Here is a 19,111-nt window from a genome sequence, read left to right as displayed (position 1 = left end):
CAGTGGCCACTTTCAGATCTAGACTCAAGACCAAACTGCTCTCAGACGCTTTTCTTGATTGATCAAATGCTGCACTTTACTGTCTTTTGATTGTTTTTATTATCCTTTTAATTTTTTCTCTTTTAACTTATACTTTTATATTCTTTATTCGTTTTTATCTTATGCAATTTTTGCTTTTATCTTGCTTTTATATATGTAAAGCACTTTGAATTGCCTTTGTGTATGAAATGTGCTATATAAATAAACTTGCCTTGCCTTGCGATTAATCGCATGATTGTCCGTGATTAATCACATATTAATCGCACATTTTTTATCTCTTCAAAATGTACCTTAAAGGATGATTTTTCAAGTATTTAATACTCGACATGGGAGTGGGCAAATATACTGCTTCATGCACATGTATGTAGCCTATATATTTATTATTGGAAAAAAATTAACAGCACAAAACAATGACAGGGCTGCAGTGAAGTCATTCCTTTCTTACACTTGTTTCATCAAATGATAAATGACTCCCTGCAGCTGCTTCACAATAAAAACTTGGCAGTGTTGCTAATTCTTGTATGCCTTTGTTAGATTGTGTTCCTATCCGACTTTGGTATATTGGTGTTATTGCACCCAGTTGCTTGATTGGTTGTCTAAATTCTACCTCTTTTAGCACCAGATCAGCTTGATTACAGTGTTAACATGGGACAAAGTGACAGGAATCAGAAAAGTACCAGTTGCATAGTGATCAGATTTCAGCGTCAGAGTACAAACAGCAGAAATGACCGACATATTGATACACGTGACAAATGTTTACATAAAACCTTTCAGTGTTTTTATTTATTTATTTGACAAGCAGCAGGATCATGTTTGTCACCTCATTTTTTCTTTACATTTTGAAAGTAGATACAATAGTCAGTATACCAGTTTTATTACAATATTTTTTTCCTAACTTCAGTACATTTAACAAAGAAAAGAAAAATAAACACACAACAACTGCAAACGTGAGAAAAGAAAGCATGTTTTTTAATGTGTACCCACCAATGTGTCATTGATGTCACAACTAACTCTTTCCCCAGGTTTCTTTTTTTTCCTTTATTTTTCGGATCGGCTAGTATGTTTATCAGCTCTTTCCTCTCCAACGGCGATAGGCATTTTCTTTTTGTCGTTTGACGCACGGGTGCGTGGCACTGGTGATGTTGTAAACAGCTTAAAAATCAGAAGGTGGGTGGGGCTGGGAGGAGGGTCTGGTGGGTGGTGGTGTTAGCTGGCTGTCCGACGCGACGCGATGACCTTTGTTGTTTTCAAAGATGGGAGGCACCAGTCCTGCTTTTTAGTCACCGCATAGAATCACAGCAGACAGCGACAGTCCAAAACCTAAATGGATGAATGAGTCTGTTTTTTGTTATTTATTTCGCGTTTTAAACCTGCATGTGCCGGTCCGTCACACAGGCGAGTGTTTGTGTGGAAGCGCTCCCTGGCTCGGCTCGTCCGCCTACGCCACGTAGCTGTACTCGTCTGCCGAGGTCTGGCTTCGCTCAATGTACTGCTTGTCGATGAGCACCTCGATGCACTTCTTGATCATGCTGATACTTGGGTTGAACCTGGCTTTGGACTGATTGATGACCTGCACACACAGACGTTTAGAAAAAACAGTGAGTAAACAGTTAATCTAATGTTGCAAACAGGGATTCAAGAATGCTGCCACCTACTGCTATATCTACAATATTTTTAATATTTTCATCTGGAATAACAACATCTTTTGGATAAATAAAAACATGTAAATTACAGTGATAACTATATTATGATCCCTTTGTGTGTATATATATATACACACACACATATGTGAGTGGTTGTACATGTATATGTACTAGGGGTGTAAGAAAATATCGATACAAGAGTATCGCAATATTATGTTGTGCATCGCCACAATATTGTTAAAGGTCCCATATCATGCTCATTTTCAGGTTCATACTTGTATTTTGGGTTTCTACTAGAACATGTTTACATGCTGTAATGTTCAAAAAAACCTTTATTTTCCTCATACCGTCTGCTTGAATATACATGTATTTACCCTCTGTCCGAAATGCTCCGTTTTAGTGCATTTCAACGGAATTGCAACAGAATTGCGTTGCTAGGCAACAGTTTGGGTCAATGTTTACTTCCTATCAGCTGATCTTATTCACATACACTGCAACCAGGAATAAACTGGGACACATTTAGAATGTTTACGTTTAAAACCGTGTAATGATCGAAATGTTGTATATTTGTGACATCACAAATGGACAGAAATCGTAACGGCTTGTTTCAAACGCACAATTTCTGAATATGGGCTCTGTGTATTTCTCTGTATATTGAGCGCTTCGATACTTTCACAGTATTTATAAAGCATTTATAAATCTGCTTTATAATATAAAAGACATGAAAATCTTACTTTTTACAATATGGAACCTTTAAAGAAAACATAGATGTGTGTATTTAAAATAAAACATATATGCATGTATTTAAAAAGTATCATTTTGATCCTGAAACTCAGGTATAGTATTTCCACCATGATTGAAAATGTTTAAACAATACTGAACCCTAAAAAAATCATTTTTAGCATATTACCAAACTCCCAGTAAATCCCTTTGACAGCTACTTCAGTAGTTTGTTGCCTGTTTGAGTGGCGTGCATGCACACACTATTTTCCTGTTTCCCGTCCAATTATCCAGAAATCAATCAAATAGAAAGTTTTGAAATGGGAGGACTTCCGCCTACCTCCTGGATGAGGGCGTTGTGTCGGAGCACCTTGCGGGCCTTCATGATTCTCACTATAGCAGCTTGTAAATACATTTTGCGGTCCTCGTCTACGGCGCTCCTCGTCTGCTCCATCTCCTAATGATCGGACAGATATGTGACAAGGTAGATTTAGATATCAGCATAGACAACAAAGCTTGAGGAAGTATTCAAAGAAGGATGGATAACCATTTGCCTAACCTGTGGTGTGTCTTTCTGCATTGACGTCGTGATCTTGAACTTTGTCCTTTTACTGGTGAAACTCATATTTAATGAAAACGTGGACTCGGTTTCAATCTCCTCCTGTGAGCAGAGGGGAAGATATTCAAATAATCATCATCGCTTGCCGCATGGACAAGGACTCTACAAGAACATCTGGTACAAATAAACAGAAACTTCCAAATCAAAACCCACTACCAACGACAAAAACACCGTGCCAAGTTGTGGTATGGGCTTCAAATTCCACTCGTTGCACATGAAAGCTCAAACCTTTTGCGAGTCGTGGTTGAGCATCTTGACGTCCAGCAGGGACCTGATGGTCTTCTGTAGCTCCTTCTCGTTCATCTGGGTGCCGTCCTGCAGCTCCTTGTAGGTCACCGTCTGGCTGTTGTTGAAGGCCAGCAGCACAGCCATCTGGTAGGTGGTCACCATGGCAACGTAGGGCTTGGACAGGTAGTTCATCTTCACCTCACCTATTTGAGACAAGCAGACACAGATAAATAAATGATGGTACATATGACTGAACCAATTATATTGCTATTTACCCTGTTTTTGTGAATATAACCGATTATATGTTATAGTTTTTAAATAGTGTATGTGTATGTTTGTGTTACCTGTGCAGAGATAGTGCAGCCAGGTCAACTTCCTCCCACTGAAGTGCTGATTATAGAACAACTCAAACTGTAAAAAGGAAGTGAAGACAGAATTGATTTCACAATATGCTCCTTTTAATCAGTACAAACCTACAACGGACAACTCAGCTGTGATCCACGAGAGTGAACTCACCATCTGCACACTCTTCTCTAGTTCTTGAGGGATGGCGAATGTGGAGGAGGGGACGTGTGTGAGAGGCCAGGCTCCAGCCTGCAATCACAAGGCATTTACCACAACATTACACATTTGTAGTGAAAAGGCGGGGACAAAAAGCTGTGGTTGGTAGAATCAAACTTGTCTGATAAAGCCTAGGGTAAATATAGTGATACGATTGGAAGCAAAAATATTAGGGCTGTCGATCGATTCAAATATTTAATCAAGATTATTGGCATGATTGTCCATAGTTTATCACGATTAATTGCAAATTAGTCACACGTTTTTTATCAGTTCAAAATGTACATTAAAGGGAAATTTGTCAAGTTATTTAATACTCTTATCAACATGGGAGTGGGCAAATATGCTTACTTTATGCAGACACTATGTAACTCAATTAACAACACAAAACAATGACAAATATTGTCCAGAAACCCTCACAGGTACTGCAGTTAGCGTAACAAATATGCTCAAATCATAACATGGCAAACTGCAGCCCAACAGGCAACAACAGCTGTCAGTGTGTCAGTGTGCTGACTTGACTATGACTGACCCCAAAACTTCATTTGATTATCATAAAGTGCGCATGTTTGTAAAAGGGGGACTCGTGGGTACCCATAGAACCCATTTACATTCACATATCTGGAGGTCAGAGGTCAAGGGACCCCTTTGAAAATGGACAAGACTGTTTTTCCTCTCCAAAATTTAGCGTAAGTTTGGAGCGTTATTTAGCCTGCGTCACGACATGCTGGTATGACATGGTTAGTCCCAATGGATTCTTTAGATTTTCTAGTTCATATGATGCCAGTATCTTCACTCTAGCTTTAAAAACTGAGGCCGCTACAACCTAGAAATCGCAAGTTGCATTAATGTGTTAAAGAAATTAGTGGCGTTAAAACGGATTTCCCTTAACGCGTTTTTATCGTGTTAACTTTGCCAGCCCTAAAAAATATCCAATAATATTCTCAGATTTGAATCCTATAGTTGTTGGTATGGAGTGAGGTATGTCCTCCTCACCTGTAATACATAGATCTGGAAGCTGATGCCCAAGTCCACCACCGTCTCCTGCGTCTTGATGAAATTGTTGAACTTGTTGTTGAGGTCGGCGCTCACGCTCATGTCTGTGTACATTCTGTGGAGTTTGCTTGTGAACTCGTAGCCACAAGCTTGCTGTAGAAACACAAAAAAAGAAAGAGGGTGTTTGAACAAAGGGGTAATAAAGAAGAAGAAAAAGTAAGCAACACTGTTGGTGTCAGACATATCACAAGTCTTAGTTTATAATGTTCAGCTTTGCGTTTACCTTTAGTTTGTTGATCATGGCTTCTTCTGAGTCCATTGACAATGATAAACCATGTATTAACCGCTTTGCTAGCATTCTGGCATAAAACTGTGGAAAACAGAGAAAAAGGAGACTTGAAAAACAGAACATCCCTTTGGAGTATTTGGGGACTATTGAAGAAACTAAACCATCCTCCTAGTCAAGGTTTGTACAACAGAATGTCACAAGCTATTTGAGAAGAAAAATTATGTGACAGCATGAGAGGAACTCTGGTCACCTTTTGAAAGATGTCCTTGTCGTCTATGTACTTGAACACTGTGATGAAGCTCGTCAGCTTGTCCTCCACCTCGTTCTCCGTCATTCCCTTTGCAGACTTTTTCAGCAGATTGTCACAGTATTTCGCCAGCTGCACAGACATACCAGGAGGGACATGACCTGGTCAAGGCACTGTGTATTATACTGTGTGTGTGTGTGTGTGTGTGTGTGTGTGTGTGTGTGCGTGTTTGTGTACGTGCATGTGCCCTCACCAGTTCAGGGGCTTTACAGATGGACTTGGGCTCCCTGAAGTTCACCACAGACGTCAAAGCCTGAGAAAGAGAAATCAAATAAACACATTCAGTCCATAAGTGAAAAGAATGTTAATACATGTACATGATTACACTTTAACACATTTATAACTGTAGTTTTGCTTTCACAGAGAGTATACTAGGAGAAGAGAACTTGGCAGAAACCTCACTTTTGCCATCTATTGACTGTTATGAGTATGCTGTTCAATGAGGCAGCAGCTGTAAAGAGCATGGGTTTTATTACCTTATCGAGTGCACTCATGAAGTGCTGATCTCCATTTAGTACTGTGTTTATGAGCTGAACAAATTTACTGTGAACCTCCAGCACTGACTCCACGAACAGGGTTGGCATCTAGAGAAGCCAGAGGACAAAGTTGGATTAAAAGATGAATTATTTGCAGCTGAAGTTAACAGACAAAAATGGCAGTTTTAAAGCAGTTGAAAGAATCAATCTCAGGCTATTATTAAGCAATGGGACGATGCAGGTAAAAGCCTATAGTCTCTAAGTAATTATTATCCAAAACACAAACAATACTGAACAAATATAGGGCTCAACAGTGACCGCCCCCTTTTTTGAACGGCTCCAGTTCTGGAAGTGAATTTCCCATTCATTTACTCCACTTTGACGTTTCAGAAAATCCAGGGCGATTCACAGAGACTGTTTTCAGAGCAGTGAAGAAGAATCGATATTTGGTTAAGCAGGTCGATTTTTTTCTGGGTTAATAAACTATGGTATTGGATCGATGCAAAGACCGGTGTACTCACTGATACCCGATAGGATACATTTACGATACCGGTATCGGTATCGGAATGCCCCTGGAAACTCCTGAAAAACTTTTAAACTAACTGTTGTCGATCTAAAACGTAGACAGATTCAGCAATTGCGGGTCTTATTTCTTGCCTCAAATGTTTTCGGAAACACATTTGGGTGAACTATTTTGGTAATATGAGAGAATGTTTCCAAACGAACCGCCATGTAGGCCCGGTGTGAAATCTGGGAGCAGACCATGTAAATGAATGACCATGTAGCAGAACGTACCCTCGCGAGCTGTTTGCGAGTGTGGTAAACATTTCCATGGTAACAATGAGCGCCACAAATCAGAGACGTCACTGTTACACTTAGGATTGTGGGTAGTGTAGTACTTCTCCGTGACATTGTGAATAAAACGTGTTTTTCTTCAAACAGGGTTGATATCATACGGACTTGTGACTTCTACAGGAGCATATACCGTTGTTTCATAATCTCGTAGCTCGTGGTAAGTCTACCTTGGATGCTTACGACATTATAGCTAATAATCAAATCCGCGATACGGAATATGAAGGGATTTTCACTTCCAGAATCTCACTGTTGAGCCCTTTAAGGCCAAAATGTATCTTGTAATGATTTATCATAAAAACATCAAAATAAGCGGTCAAATCAAGCTGCCTTCAAGCTTCACCGTCACGAAAAAACATGATTGTGGAAATGTCCTTCAAAGCCCTTTCAAAGCTGTTTTCCAACAGCAGCTTGAAAATCCACTATACTGTGTGTACAAGTGCAGGCATGCATGCACACACACACTCTGTAGTACTAACGTTTTCCTGAGAGAGGTTACTGGTGCCTCGGATGCCCTCGTTGTGGATATGGACCTGCAGCTCCTGGATCATGTGGGGCAGCCCGTTGGACACGGACCGCAACAGGGTGTACATGTTGGCCATGTCTGAACAAAACAACACACACAGTTGCATATATAATAATTTCTCTCATACAAAATAGATCCTTGCATTCGGACACAAAGGGACTATAGAGCACTGACCTTCTCTCTTCTCCTGCCGAATAATGCTCTGGCACTCCCCGTGCAGGAACTGCAGATGATCTGCCACCATCCTCTGCTGGCATTCGTGGATGACTTTGGCATAGGAGCTGGGGTGCAGGTACTTCCGACATCTCATCTCTTCGTCTTTCAACCGCCCCAAAACCTGGAAGAAGAGAAAGACGGAAATGAGAAGGGCACAAGGGGTCAGTTTGTCAAAAGAAACTCCAACAAATCAGTAATTACAAAGTATCTGCAGGTTTCAAAAAGCCAAATATATGATTTTAATAATAACTTGTTTAAATACATTTTGAATGGAACCTGTATAGGGCTGTACTGAATAGTTCAAAGCCTCATTCATAACGTTGACATTCAAATTTTAAATCAACATTCGAATGCTGCCTAGATTGTTTTTTTCTCTTTTTTTTCTCTATTCATTCTGTTTAAACACGGTATTTCTGCACAGTTCCAGATAAAAACAAGGCAAAGGTAAGCATGGCTCACATACTCCCGCTCACTGCTTGACCCCAAATCAAGTAGGGTCAAAGGTTTTGCCCTTGAGGAACTAATGGAATGAAATAGCTCTACTCTGGAAACGAAACTGAAGTCGAAAAAAAAATCAGTTTTTGGCCAAAATTTCTAAAAAATGTGGGCACCCTGGACTTCTAACCACCAAAAGGCACAACTAGACCACACTGTCAATCAATCATTAGAAGTTCAAAAGGAAGGGCAGACACGCTATGTTGCTGCAGGGATATAATTAGGCTACACTGACATAAGTATTATACTATTTGTAGAATTACATTCCAGTGGTGGTTACATAGTGTCAAGTCTGGTAAGCTTACTTGACATCACGGGTTTGGCCGGGTGACAGACTTTATGAGCTTCATTCCTCAATAGAAGCTTCAAATATAAAATAATGACATTCAGCACAACCCTAAACCTGTGTTTCTCTCTCTTCCAAACTAAAATGAAAAAAAGTGTCTTTTGGGAGTCGGATCCGATTTACTGATATTGCAATCAGTTTTTCAACTCCACAAAGTCTACTGTCACATTTTTGCATCACAACATATTGAACAGCAACATGTTGCTGTACCCCGATTGACTGTAAACTATACTGTAAACATTATTTCTAATATCTGCTTCATCTTGTGATGTCTTTAGCAGACAGAGAACATGTGGTAGATCGATTTTCATTCATTTATCTTGAAATTTGAATTCTGGCAAAGTGTTGAATTATTATTATAACAGCAAGACATTTGCTATAATAAGCAAGACATTTTTAAACAATCTTACTCTATAATGAATTTAAAAAAAACAACGGATTTAGCAGAACTGCTCAGTCTCAACCAAAATGATTTATACTGAACCTTAACGGACTTTCCAAGCAACTATTTTCAGCAAAGTTCCACTTTTGATATGAATCGTTTCAGATTCACAATCACATTTTTTTCATTCATGACCAAATTGTGAAACAGAAACCTTGCCTTATGGTTGCTTACACCTATACTTTACTTTACTTTCTAACCCTGCTTCAACTAAATATTGTTAACCCTGTCAAAACCTATAACTGTTAACTGTATGAAACATATTGGCTAGAACGTTATTCCGTGGTGTTAGGGTGGTTGATGTTGTTTAGTCTCTCTTATAGTTTTGAGCACATAAGAATAAGTAAGAAGGAAAGAGAAAAAAGCTGCCTCTCCACAGCTGTGAACTGGGTCAGCTAAGCAACTGTGATTGACCCTGTCCAGACGGGACGGGACTGTACTGTACTACAGTCTCTGTTGCTGCTCCTCTACAGTCATATCACATACTGCCCTAATGCCTGGTAAAGCTTTAATGATGATCCTGTTTACACGCTGGAGGGATAAATCTATCAGAGAAATCTGATTATTGCCAGAATGAATGAACGAGAGAGAGACAGAGAGACAGAGAGCGGGCTCGTGGCAGCTGAGGTTGCCCAGGGGTCTGTGATCTCAGCCTTAGCGAGTTAATGGTAGAGCTAATACTCAGATTAAAACTCTTATGTCACCAGACCGACATGACCTGGCTGACAGTTCACTCACACACGCAGGCCCTGGGTGAATGTGCTCATCTGATGGATGCTGGTGCACACACACAATCTAGAAAGCTACATTTCTGTAGTTCTTCCATGCAGAACACAAACAAGTGAAAAACGAGGGTATGACAGTGTTCTAACAGCTCGTAGGTTCACATGGCAGCTCGAACATACACAGCATTCACATACTTGCATTATCTGTCCATCTCCCTTACCTTCTCCATATACTGTGAGCAGTTGGATTCTTGCAGTAGATTGGAGGCTTCCTGTTTGTAATACTCTCCCGTTTTTGTCAGAAATGGCCCTTCGAAGATTTCCTGATAAAACTGCAACACAGGAAGAGCAGCTAGGATTTAGTATACATGGATATACACAGACTTATATGGACGGCTACTGTACATCTTGGGCCTAATGCACAACGATACACACAAAGTAAAGACATCAAGAAAGCACAACAAGAATTTGTTTTTTGCTTGACCTCAGTGTTCACATTATCTACAATAACTGAATACATAGGCTAATTTAAACAATTGTAATCATCTGGGTCATTATCTGTTGTCTCACCTTTAGTGGAAACTTCTTCTTGTACTGTTCAACATGAACAAAGGAGTTGATGACCCCGTGGATTACCTTCTGGTTAGGGTTCTCGCCACAACGATCACTGTAAGACACGAGGAAGACAGCGTTAGGTCTGATGTTTGGATTGTCTTTTTTCTGCTGAGCGCGGAAATTGTTAGCATGGTGGGAACACCGATGAACGCACAATATGTCATTTTCTGCTGCTATAGGGGTCTCTCAATCAAAATAATAACAAAAGACGGAGTTTGGTGACGTTGTGAAGTAGCGTGGGATCACGGGAGTAGCTGTCTTCACCACCATTGCCGTCATTGCTGTCAGCTTCTCCCGGTTAGGATTCCTTCAGTGTTTATCGTTCATGAGGTTTTTACCGGGAGCCGAATTATCCGCAGAGGTCTCCTCCTCTCCAAAACAAACGGTGTTTAAAACTGATAAAAACACTGAATAAAGCAGTTTCACTTTAAAAATCAGTGTTTCTCCGAAGCTGTTTGGCGGACAAAGGACGTCTCATCCCGTTAACGTTTGCTCAGCTTGTTTCTCTGATAACTTAAGATTCAGACGTTCAAGAAGTTTTTACCGGCAGCCGAATTATGCACAGAGGTCTCCTCTCAAAAACAAATGGACCCGGTAATTAAAAATAGCAAAAGCACAGAGTAAAGCAGTTTCACGTTAAAAATCAGTTTCTCTGATAACTTCAGATCTAGACATCGGATGACTAAAATCCTTCATCCGGTTAAAATATAGATATAAAAACGAACAAGATCTAAAAAGTGTATCGTAAAAATGTGGCTTAAAACTGGATAAAAAGTTGTATGACAGCTTCTGGCAGACAATCACAACACTGACACATGCGCAAAGGGGATATGACGCCGTTAACAGGCGACCTGAAAAGGACTGTTACCTTGATTAAAATTATGGATTTCTTGAAGTTTGAAAATTGTTGTAAACATTTGGGATAATGTAAGTATACAACTCAACAAAATATATAACATAGGTCTAGTTGTTTTTGGAACATATTAATGTGGAAATGGTTCATATCATACTTTTAAGTGTAGGTCAAATACCGCAGCCCAATTAGACTACATGTCCAGACATTAACCGTGTGAAAGACTGGAAATCTGGCATTGCAATAATGCTAATTACAAACAAATTAGTGTAAAATTAGAATACCAGGACTAAATACGCTATCCATCTTATCTCTACCATTGCAGAAAGCCAGAAATATTCATCTTAGACAACAACAAAAATGGATTTCAGAAGATCATTTCTTGTGGCTCAGCTTGTGTGAAAAACATACTTTTTGATTTCATTCAGCAACATCCGGATCAGGACGGCCTGAAGGGGCTCGATCATTAGCTTCCTCCACATATCGAGCGCCAACTGCAACGATAGAAGAAACCACAGCATATAACAAGAGAGTAAACAGATCAGTGAGCAGGTCATTGTGGTTGGGAGGTGTAAGATGAAATCTTAACCTGGGTACTGGATTCCAAGAAGTGGAATCCAAGTAATCTCTCAATCACTCTGTGAAATGTGCTCTTGATGTGATCTAACAACGCCAGTGGGTGTGGAAGTGTGCAGGACATTTTTTTATACCAATGCATAAAAAAATCCAGTAAATACCTCTCCAATCTCCATGAGCGGCTCGTTCATGTCCACTCCCCCGTAGCCGTACTGTAGGTCTGCTTCTGTTAGTTTGTTCTTCTTGATGAACTGAGTGTTGAGATACCTGAACAAAGTGGAGTAGGAGGCCAAGATGTTAAAATAGCAATCGTATCAAGAGGAGTTTGTCATCTAATATCTAATGAGTGTAGGTGTATGTCAAGAACCTCTTATACAACAACACTGCTGCTGCCATGAGCCACCAGTTGCATGCTGAGTTCATTCACTCATGGATGCTACGTGAGACGGTCAATCTTTGGTTACCCTAATTGTCACTCACTCACTCTGTGGCTACTGAGTGTCAGGTTAGCCAATGAAAGCAAACAATATCCAGGATTCCTGAGCCAGAGGCAGACATAAAGGCATTTTCAGAAAATAATTCATTTATGAATATCATAGTGAAAATACCTGTGTTTATTGTACGACATATAAAGCACACACAAAAGGCTGTCACCATATCAGACTTTCACCACACGATTATTGTGGCCACGATGACGATATTATCGCGATATCTACAGAAAAATGAATAATAATAACGCTATCGGTCAAATTCATCTTTAACTTTGTCTATGATGCGTTTTGTCTCATTTGTGAAATTAATCACACTCAAAATACGAGTGTAGGGAGGTGGAGAGAGTGTAACCATAACTCTACAAAAGCGCGATTTAAGACAGGGCTGACACATAGAGACAGACTACCATTCACACTCACACCTACGGTGATTTAAAATATCACGGTTATTGTCAATATCGGTATATTGCAACACGCCTATACACACATACACACGTGAGACTTGGTATATTAAGATTTTATTTTTTTATTTTAGGGTTTATAAATGGCTACTACTTTGGGGAGCTCTGTTTTCTACAGAATATGACTGTTTTCATCTGGTATAATATCAATACACCAACTACAGTTTATGGATGTTTCATTCCTTTCAGCCGACTTCATGGTTCCAGTGACACAGAACTACACACAATGGTTACCAAATAGTCATAGGCAAACTGTGAAACTCTGATGGGCTGCGTTCATGTTTTTAGACCCAACATTTGTACCATTAACTGGTCAAACCCAGGTTATTCATTAGGGATGCACGAATACAGATATGGTGCAGATCTATTCAATTCAATGTATATATACTGGAATTTTTATTACTGTTTAGGTTTTGACCAATTTGTTGCTGCCTTAAAAAGGTTTACACCTGAATTGTATTTCCTGATAATTTTGAAGATTTTGTACAAAGTTGCTGGTGTACGATTTATTATTTTAATAATAAATAACAATTCTGTAAATGTACATCTATGCATTAATTTGTTACATTTTGTTTTACAAAGTTAGGAAAGTAATGTTTTAAGTCAAGTCTGATGTTGCCTTACACATAACATCACTTCTACACAGTGAGGCATACATGTTATTAATTAAACACTGGTATCGGCGCTGTACTCGGTATCGGCCGACACACAAAGCCCAGGTATTGCTATCAGTATCGGGACTGAAAAAGTCGGATCAGTGTATCCCTATTATTCATATCGGTTTGAAAGATTAAAAATATCTTACTAATAATAGACCAACAGATTAAGATTATTCAGATAATATTAACAGAAACATCCCTACTTAATCCTGCATGGATCATATTTGATATATTAACCGTGAATCAATTTACTTTGTTTTATGTGAAAGGATCAAATCTCTAAAATCAATGGGAGTTATATGACAAGAGTCTGCAGCTCTACAGAGCATTGTTTAGTCTACACAGCCCACACATTTACTGTACGGTTGTGTCTCACTGCTCTCATTAACCCTCTGTAGGCTGCAGTTTCTGGCAAAAAGATCTGATAATCCCACGGTGCACTACCTGCCCAGCACCGAACAGCAGACAGACAGTAATCTTGTTGGCTAGTGAACATAGTTAACAGTCAATAGTTAATGCAACTTTGACACAAGACAGAGTTTCTGTCTCACTGGAAAACTTTTGTATTGCACCAAAACACACGGAGTATGAGGACGATTCATTATGCTGATGTCACTAATTCAAATGACAGATACTCTGATGTTGAAATGCATACACTGGAATTGTGTCTCAACACATCTCTGATGTGATTCAACATTTTTAGAAGGAAACGTTAGCAGCAGGACAGCTACCAGAAAGACTGACACACATTTATTTATTTATTTTTTATACGGTGTGTAGTTTTCACAGCTGTGCCGTCTGCCTCTATCAGCAATCACCCTCAGCCTGATTTCTCTCAAACACTCAAGCTTCGACGAGCATTAAACACCAGCATCAAGTGTTAAAGGACTGCTAATATGACGACTAGTGTTGAGTAACACTAACCATGAAACCTGGAGAGCAGAATTGTGATTGAAGGTGTTAATGATTTGTTTTGATTCAGTTGGCACTTCAGTCCACGAGAGGATAATTTGTGTTTGACGGAACATACACATGTATATTCACAGAAATCAGATGAGCAAAATAAGAGACCTTCTATATTAAGAACCCAACACTATTATGTCACCACTAAAGCCGAGAGCCGCTCTCTCTCTCTCACTCACACTGACATAATAAATTACAAAGGAATATGTATGCACAGACAGTCTGGTGGGAAGTACATATAAAAATAGATCTGAAAGCTCTCCAAGGGAGTATTGATTTCGAATGGATCAGGACACACCAAATGCACGTTGGCACTTCACACTTTTTCAAGGTAATATTTTAAGTGTACAAAAACTTTCGGCTAGCTTGTGATAGAATGAGTACACTCTGTCTGCATCTAAAAGATCTTGACACACAGAGCCAACTTTAAAGATCCAGGTCTGACAATGACAGACACCTGCTTTGGCTCACAACTGCTGTTACAAATTGTAAATGAAGACACTACACTGACAACGGCAGGCTGAATGCAGACATGTCCTTCATTTGTACTTGTCAAAAAGACAACAAAACAAAGTAGCCAACCATTTTAACACCATTGTGAATTTAAATGTGCTAAATGCGAGATTGGAAGCATTTCTATTGCCTCCACACGGCTCTCAACATGGCCCTGGCTGAGCCGGTGGATCTTAGCTAACTGTGCTAACAGCATTAACAGTGGAAACGACAGCAAAACTGCTGACAGAGCTAACAGTGTTGACCAGAGGGGGAACCGGAGGGTGGGGGCCACACTTCCGTGACAATCAGTTATCAGCTGTTACCGCCATATGAGAGCTAGCCAGCAGGGCACGCTCACATGCACTAAAAGCATGTGCGACCGGCCCTGGTATGTCAACAAAGCATGAAGAAGCTTGGATTACAACACACACACAGAGGGAGAGAGACTTCATTCTCTGCTCAGGTAGACATTACTCCTCTATATCTTTACATAGCAAATAGTTGTTTGCTGCCCGATTAATGCTCTGGATAACATATAGAGCACCTTTAAGGAAACTGTCTCATCATATACTCACACCACAAACTGAGAATGTGTCTGACAAAAAATTAAACTGGCACTGCAAAGTTTTGCAATGTTTTCAAAATGTGGTTTTGTTTTGAGAGTAAAGGTGGAGGAGAAAAAAAAAGACAGCACTAAATGTTGAATCAGCGTAATGACTCACTGATTAGAAATACTATATCAGTCAAGTAGAAACAAAGAACATAAAAGGCAGCAATGTTACCTGTACAAGCAGTCCATGTAGTCAGCTCCTCTGCTGTACTCGTCCCAGTATCTGTGGTACATCACTAAAACCTTCTCCTCTGAATCCAGGACTTTCTAAAATACACACACAAGCATGACACGTGTTACGGAAGGATGCACAATGCAGGAATAAAATGCACTCAAAAGGTTTTTCTTTGCCAGCCGTTGGAGAGCTTTTGGGAGCGCTTACCTTGTACAACTGCCGAACATGATTCTCAAGAAACACTTTGGTCTCTGTGTATAATCTCTCACCCAAAGGCTCTGGGTATGCAACGCACAAGGCATAAATGTCACTGGTGTCAGAATTTAGGAGAAATAATGAGGACAAACGTGATTCCATTTTGTATAGATGTAAATACACAGTTAATAAAGATGTAGTATGAATCTAATACTCAATATGGCTTCTGCTACAGTATATTAGTTAATGATTATCTACAAATAAATTAATAGTTTAATGCTTAGCCTCTGCCTGAACAAACAGCTCATTTCACACTGACATTATAACAACTTTTTGAAAAACTGATAGTGCCTATCTGAATTAGTCATATTTGATGCTTAAAGTTAAATACATAAATCTCTGACTTCCTGTCCATAAATCCTGCTCTAAAACTTAGCAAAATCTTGTTAAATTTCAATATGGTGCAACTGGGCATAGGATACGAGAACCGATCATTCCACGTGGCTCTCTCCACATAGTCGAGCATCACCACAGCCTTGATTGTCGTCAGTAGCTTGTTCCATGTCTCGTCAAAGTCCACCACCCGCGGCTTTAAGGACATTGTACAGTTTCTCTTTCAGCCTGACGGGGAAAAAAAAGAGAAAAACAGGAATACAGAAGTGAGTAAAGGAATTAAAAAATAAACACTCTTGGATTCAGTTTCTTAATAAACATGTTATCATGTAAACATTCACCTTCCCATCCTGCAGTTTGGACTGTTTAAAGCAATCCTAATGTTCCCTAAATCAATAGATTTTTATCTTAGTAGTGAACCAGGCTTAAGCAGCAGTAAACAGAAAGGAAATGCACAGGTATCCTTAGCAAGGTGACGGAATAAACATAATGATGAAAAACATTTTCACGTCATTATTATGGAACTTGTGACACGATATATAGTAATTACAATATTAAATAAAAACAAATGTTTAAAATCATCATTATAAGGATTTGAAAATAGCATTAACCAAGAGTAACTACATTACACAGATGTCAGGATTATAGGGCAAAGTGAACATATACATCAACATATATGAGTCTGATGATAAATAGCCTGTTTCTTTCTTTTATCTTTTATTCGGATCTCCATTAGCTGTGGCTGAAGCCCAGCTATTCTTCCTGGAGTCCACTTAAATCACTTTGAACTGTTAGGCTAAATTTCAGTACACAATCACATTACAATCTTTACCAACAATGACCACAACATCAAAAGCGACAGCAACAAAACACAACAATATTCAAGACACAACCCAACACACAACACAGGACCTAGGTTCAAGTTAATACTACTCACAGAGTACAGAGGTAAATATGATTCATTAGTGGTTGGACAATATAGCATATTATGTCAAAATACAAAAACATACAAAAACAGAACAAGCAACAACTTATTTTACCATAAATATTAACGGGACTTTGTATTTATCCAACATTAAACCTTTTATGATTTGATGTTATGCTAAATATCAGCAGACACAAAGAGCTGTTCAGCAGGGAGATGTTTTTTCAATAATATTTAAATAGATTTTTGCTATTTTTTTTAATGATATAACCAGGCAGAGTGTTACATGTCACCATTGCTCTGTTTCAAACCAGCTGTTCACATTACTACAGTAGCAACAGATGAGATAAACATTGTGCTCACATTCATGGAGGTGATCCTAACAATCATCAACAGTGATCACACTGTCAGATATCAATAAATGTAGCTTGCCCGGCGAGACTGCTGCATATAATAATATATAATATATAACTATATATGTGACAGAAGAATCACAGATTGCCTGCAAGTAGGAGAAACTAAGCCCTGTGTTGTTTCTCGTAATTCATACCAGTTGATCAGTGAAAACATTGCAACATCATCAGGCACACTTGTTCTTGCTATCCGATTCAGAATAGATTATATCTTAGTAGTGAACCAGGCTTAAGCAGCAGTAACACAAAGGAAATACACAGGTATCCTTAGCAAGGTGACAGAAGAAACATAAATGATGAAAAACATTTTCATGTCATTATTATGGAACTGGTGACACAACATATAGTAATTACAATATTAAGTAAAAAAAAATTGTTTAAAATAACATCATCATTATTATAATGATTTGAAAATAGCATGAATCAAGAGTAATTACATTACACAGATCAGTCAGGATTATAGGGCATAGTGAACATGTACATCAACATTAATGAGTCTGATGATAAATAGCCTGCTTCAAACCAGCTGTTCACATCACTATAGTAGCAACAGATGAGATAAACATTGAGCTCAGATTCATGGAGGTAATGCTCATCAACAGTGATCACACTGGGGTAACCATCAGATAGCAATAATTGTAGAGATTGCTGCTTATAATAATATATATAATCTACATATATAGAATATATAACTATATATGTGACAGAAGAATCACAGATTGCCTGCAAGTAGGAGAAAAACTAGGCCCTGTGTTGTTTCTCGTCATTCATACCAGTTGATCAGTGAAAACATTGCAACAAGATATATAGTAATTACAATATTAATTAAAAAAAATCTTTAAAATAACATTCATCATTATAATGATTTGAAAATAGCATTAAATCAAGAGTAACTACATTACACAGATCAGTCAGGATATAGGGCAAAGTGAACATCAACATAAATGAGTGTGATGATAAATAGCCTGCTTCAAACCAGCTGTTCACATCACTACAGTAGCAACAGATGAGATAAACACTGAGCTCAGATTCATGGAGGTGATGCTAACAATCATCAACAGTGAACACACTGGAGTAACCATCACATATCAAGAATTGGAATCCTAATTGCATATAATAATATAGAATATATAATATATAACTATATATGTGACAGAAGAATCACAGATTGCCTGCAAGTAGGAGAAACTAGGCCCTGTGTTGTTTCTCGTCATTCATACCAGTTGATCAGTGAAAACATTGCAACATCATCATGCACAGTTTCTCTTACTATCCAGCTCACATATGTTGATATCCGTGTTTCTAGAGGAAGTGCTAAGGTTACTAAATAAACCGCCTTCTTACAGTCATGAGCCAAGTTAAGGTTACTAGCTAGCGGAATGCCAATCCCAAAATAGGATGGCTAGCTAACAGGGCTAGCTGGCTCGTAGCCTAGCATGCTACCTCTTCCTGCTCTGCTCTCATCTGTTTATACAGAGGCAGCGGCTAGCAGTCGGCTAGCAGGAAGCTAACGAGAGCTCAGCTAGCGCTAGCTTCAGAAGCTCATCTTCTTTGCAGTTTTTACCCCACATTTGTCCTGACAGCTCGGCAGAACATGGTGCTGTTGTTGAACAGAACTAGTTAGTGAGGTGACGCGTGGACTTGTGGATAGTACGTACCTCTGTTGGGTATTTATTTGTTGTAAAAGTCAAGTTTTCTCCGCTGCTGTCACAGGCTGGATGGGCTCACTTACAGGGCTTCCCTACCTCTGGGGTTACGCCATTGTGTCGGGTGGGTGAGGGGTGTGTTGTGAACAAGCGTAAATTGGTCG

General features: G+C 39.1%; 1 protein-coding gene across 1 annotated transcript; it reads right to left on the bottom strand.

Moving 5' to 3' along the window:
* Positions 1–794: 794 nt before the first annotated feature.
* On the bottom strand, positions 795–19,111 carry cul2 (cullin 2). Its single transcript, XM_037757185.1, has 21 exons — positions 18,960–19,111; positions 16,053–16,191; positions 15,583–15,685; positions 15,373–15,467; positions 11,683–11,788; positions 11,357–11,439; positions 10,048–10,144; positions 9,699–9,809; positions 7,428–7,590; positions 7,207–7,331; positions 5,876–5,983; positions 5,593–5,652; positions 5,343–5,471; positions 5,087–5,173; positions 4,804–4,956; positions 3,766–3,843; positions 3,594–3,660; positions 3,250–3,452; positions 2,962–3,063; positions 2,743–2,859; positions 795–1,609 (listed from the first exon to the last, which is right to left on the bottom strand). The coding sequence occupies exons 2-21, from the start codon at positions 16,169–16,171 to the stop codon at positions 1,478–1,480; spliced, it is 2,238 nt and encodes a 745-aa protein (XP_037613113.1). The 5' UTR covers positions 16,172–16,191; positions 18,960–19,111; the 3' UTR covers positions 795–1,477.

This window comes from Sebastes umbrosus, chromosome 21 (assembly GCF_015220745.1).
Source record: "Sebastes umbrosus isolate fSebUmb1 chromosome 21, fSebUmb1.pri, whole genome shotgun sequence".
NCBI lineage: Eukaryota > Metazoa > Chordata > Actinopteri > Perciformes > Sebastidae > Sebastes > Sebastes umbrosus.
This window is presented reverse-complemented; position numbering and strand designations above follow the sequence as displayed.

Bases quoted from the DNA above. Each gene is read 5' to 3' on its own strand.
- cul2 (XM_037757185.1), bottom strand. From the start codon at position 16,171: ATGTCCTTAAAGCCGCGGGTGGTGGACTTTGACGAGACATGGAACAAG. The intron at 10,145-11,356 runs GTATGTTTTTCA...CGTGTCTTACAG, and splicing joins TTGCTGAATGAAATCAAAAA to TGATCGTTGTGGCGAGAACC. The intron at 9,810-10,047 runs GTGAGACAACAG...CCTGTGTTGCAG, and splicing joins AGAAGAAGTTTCCACTAAAG to TTTTATCAGGAAATCTTCGA.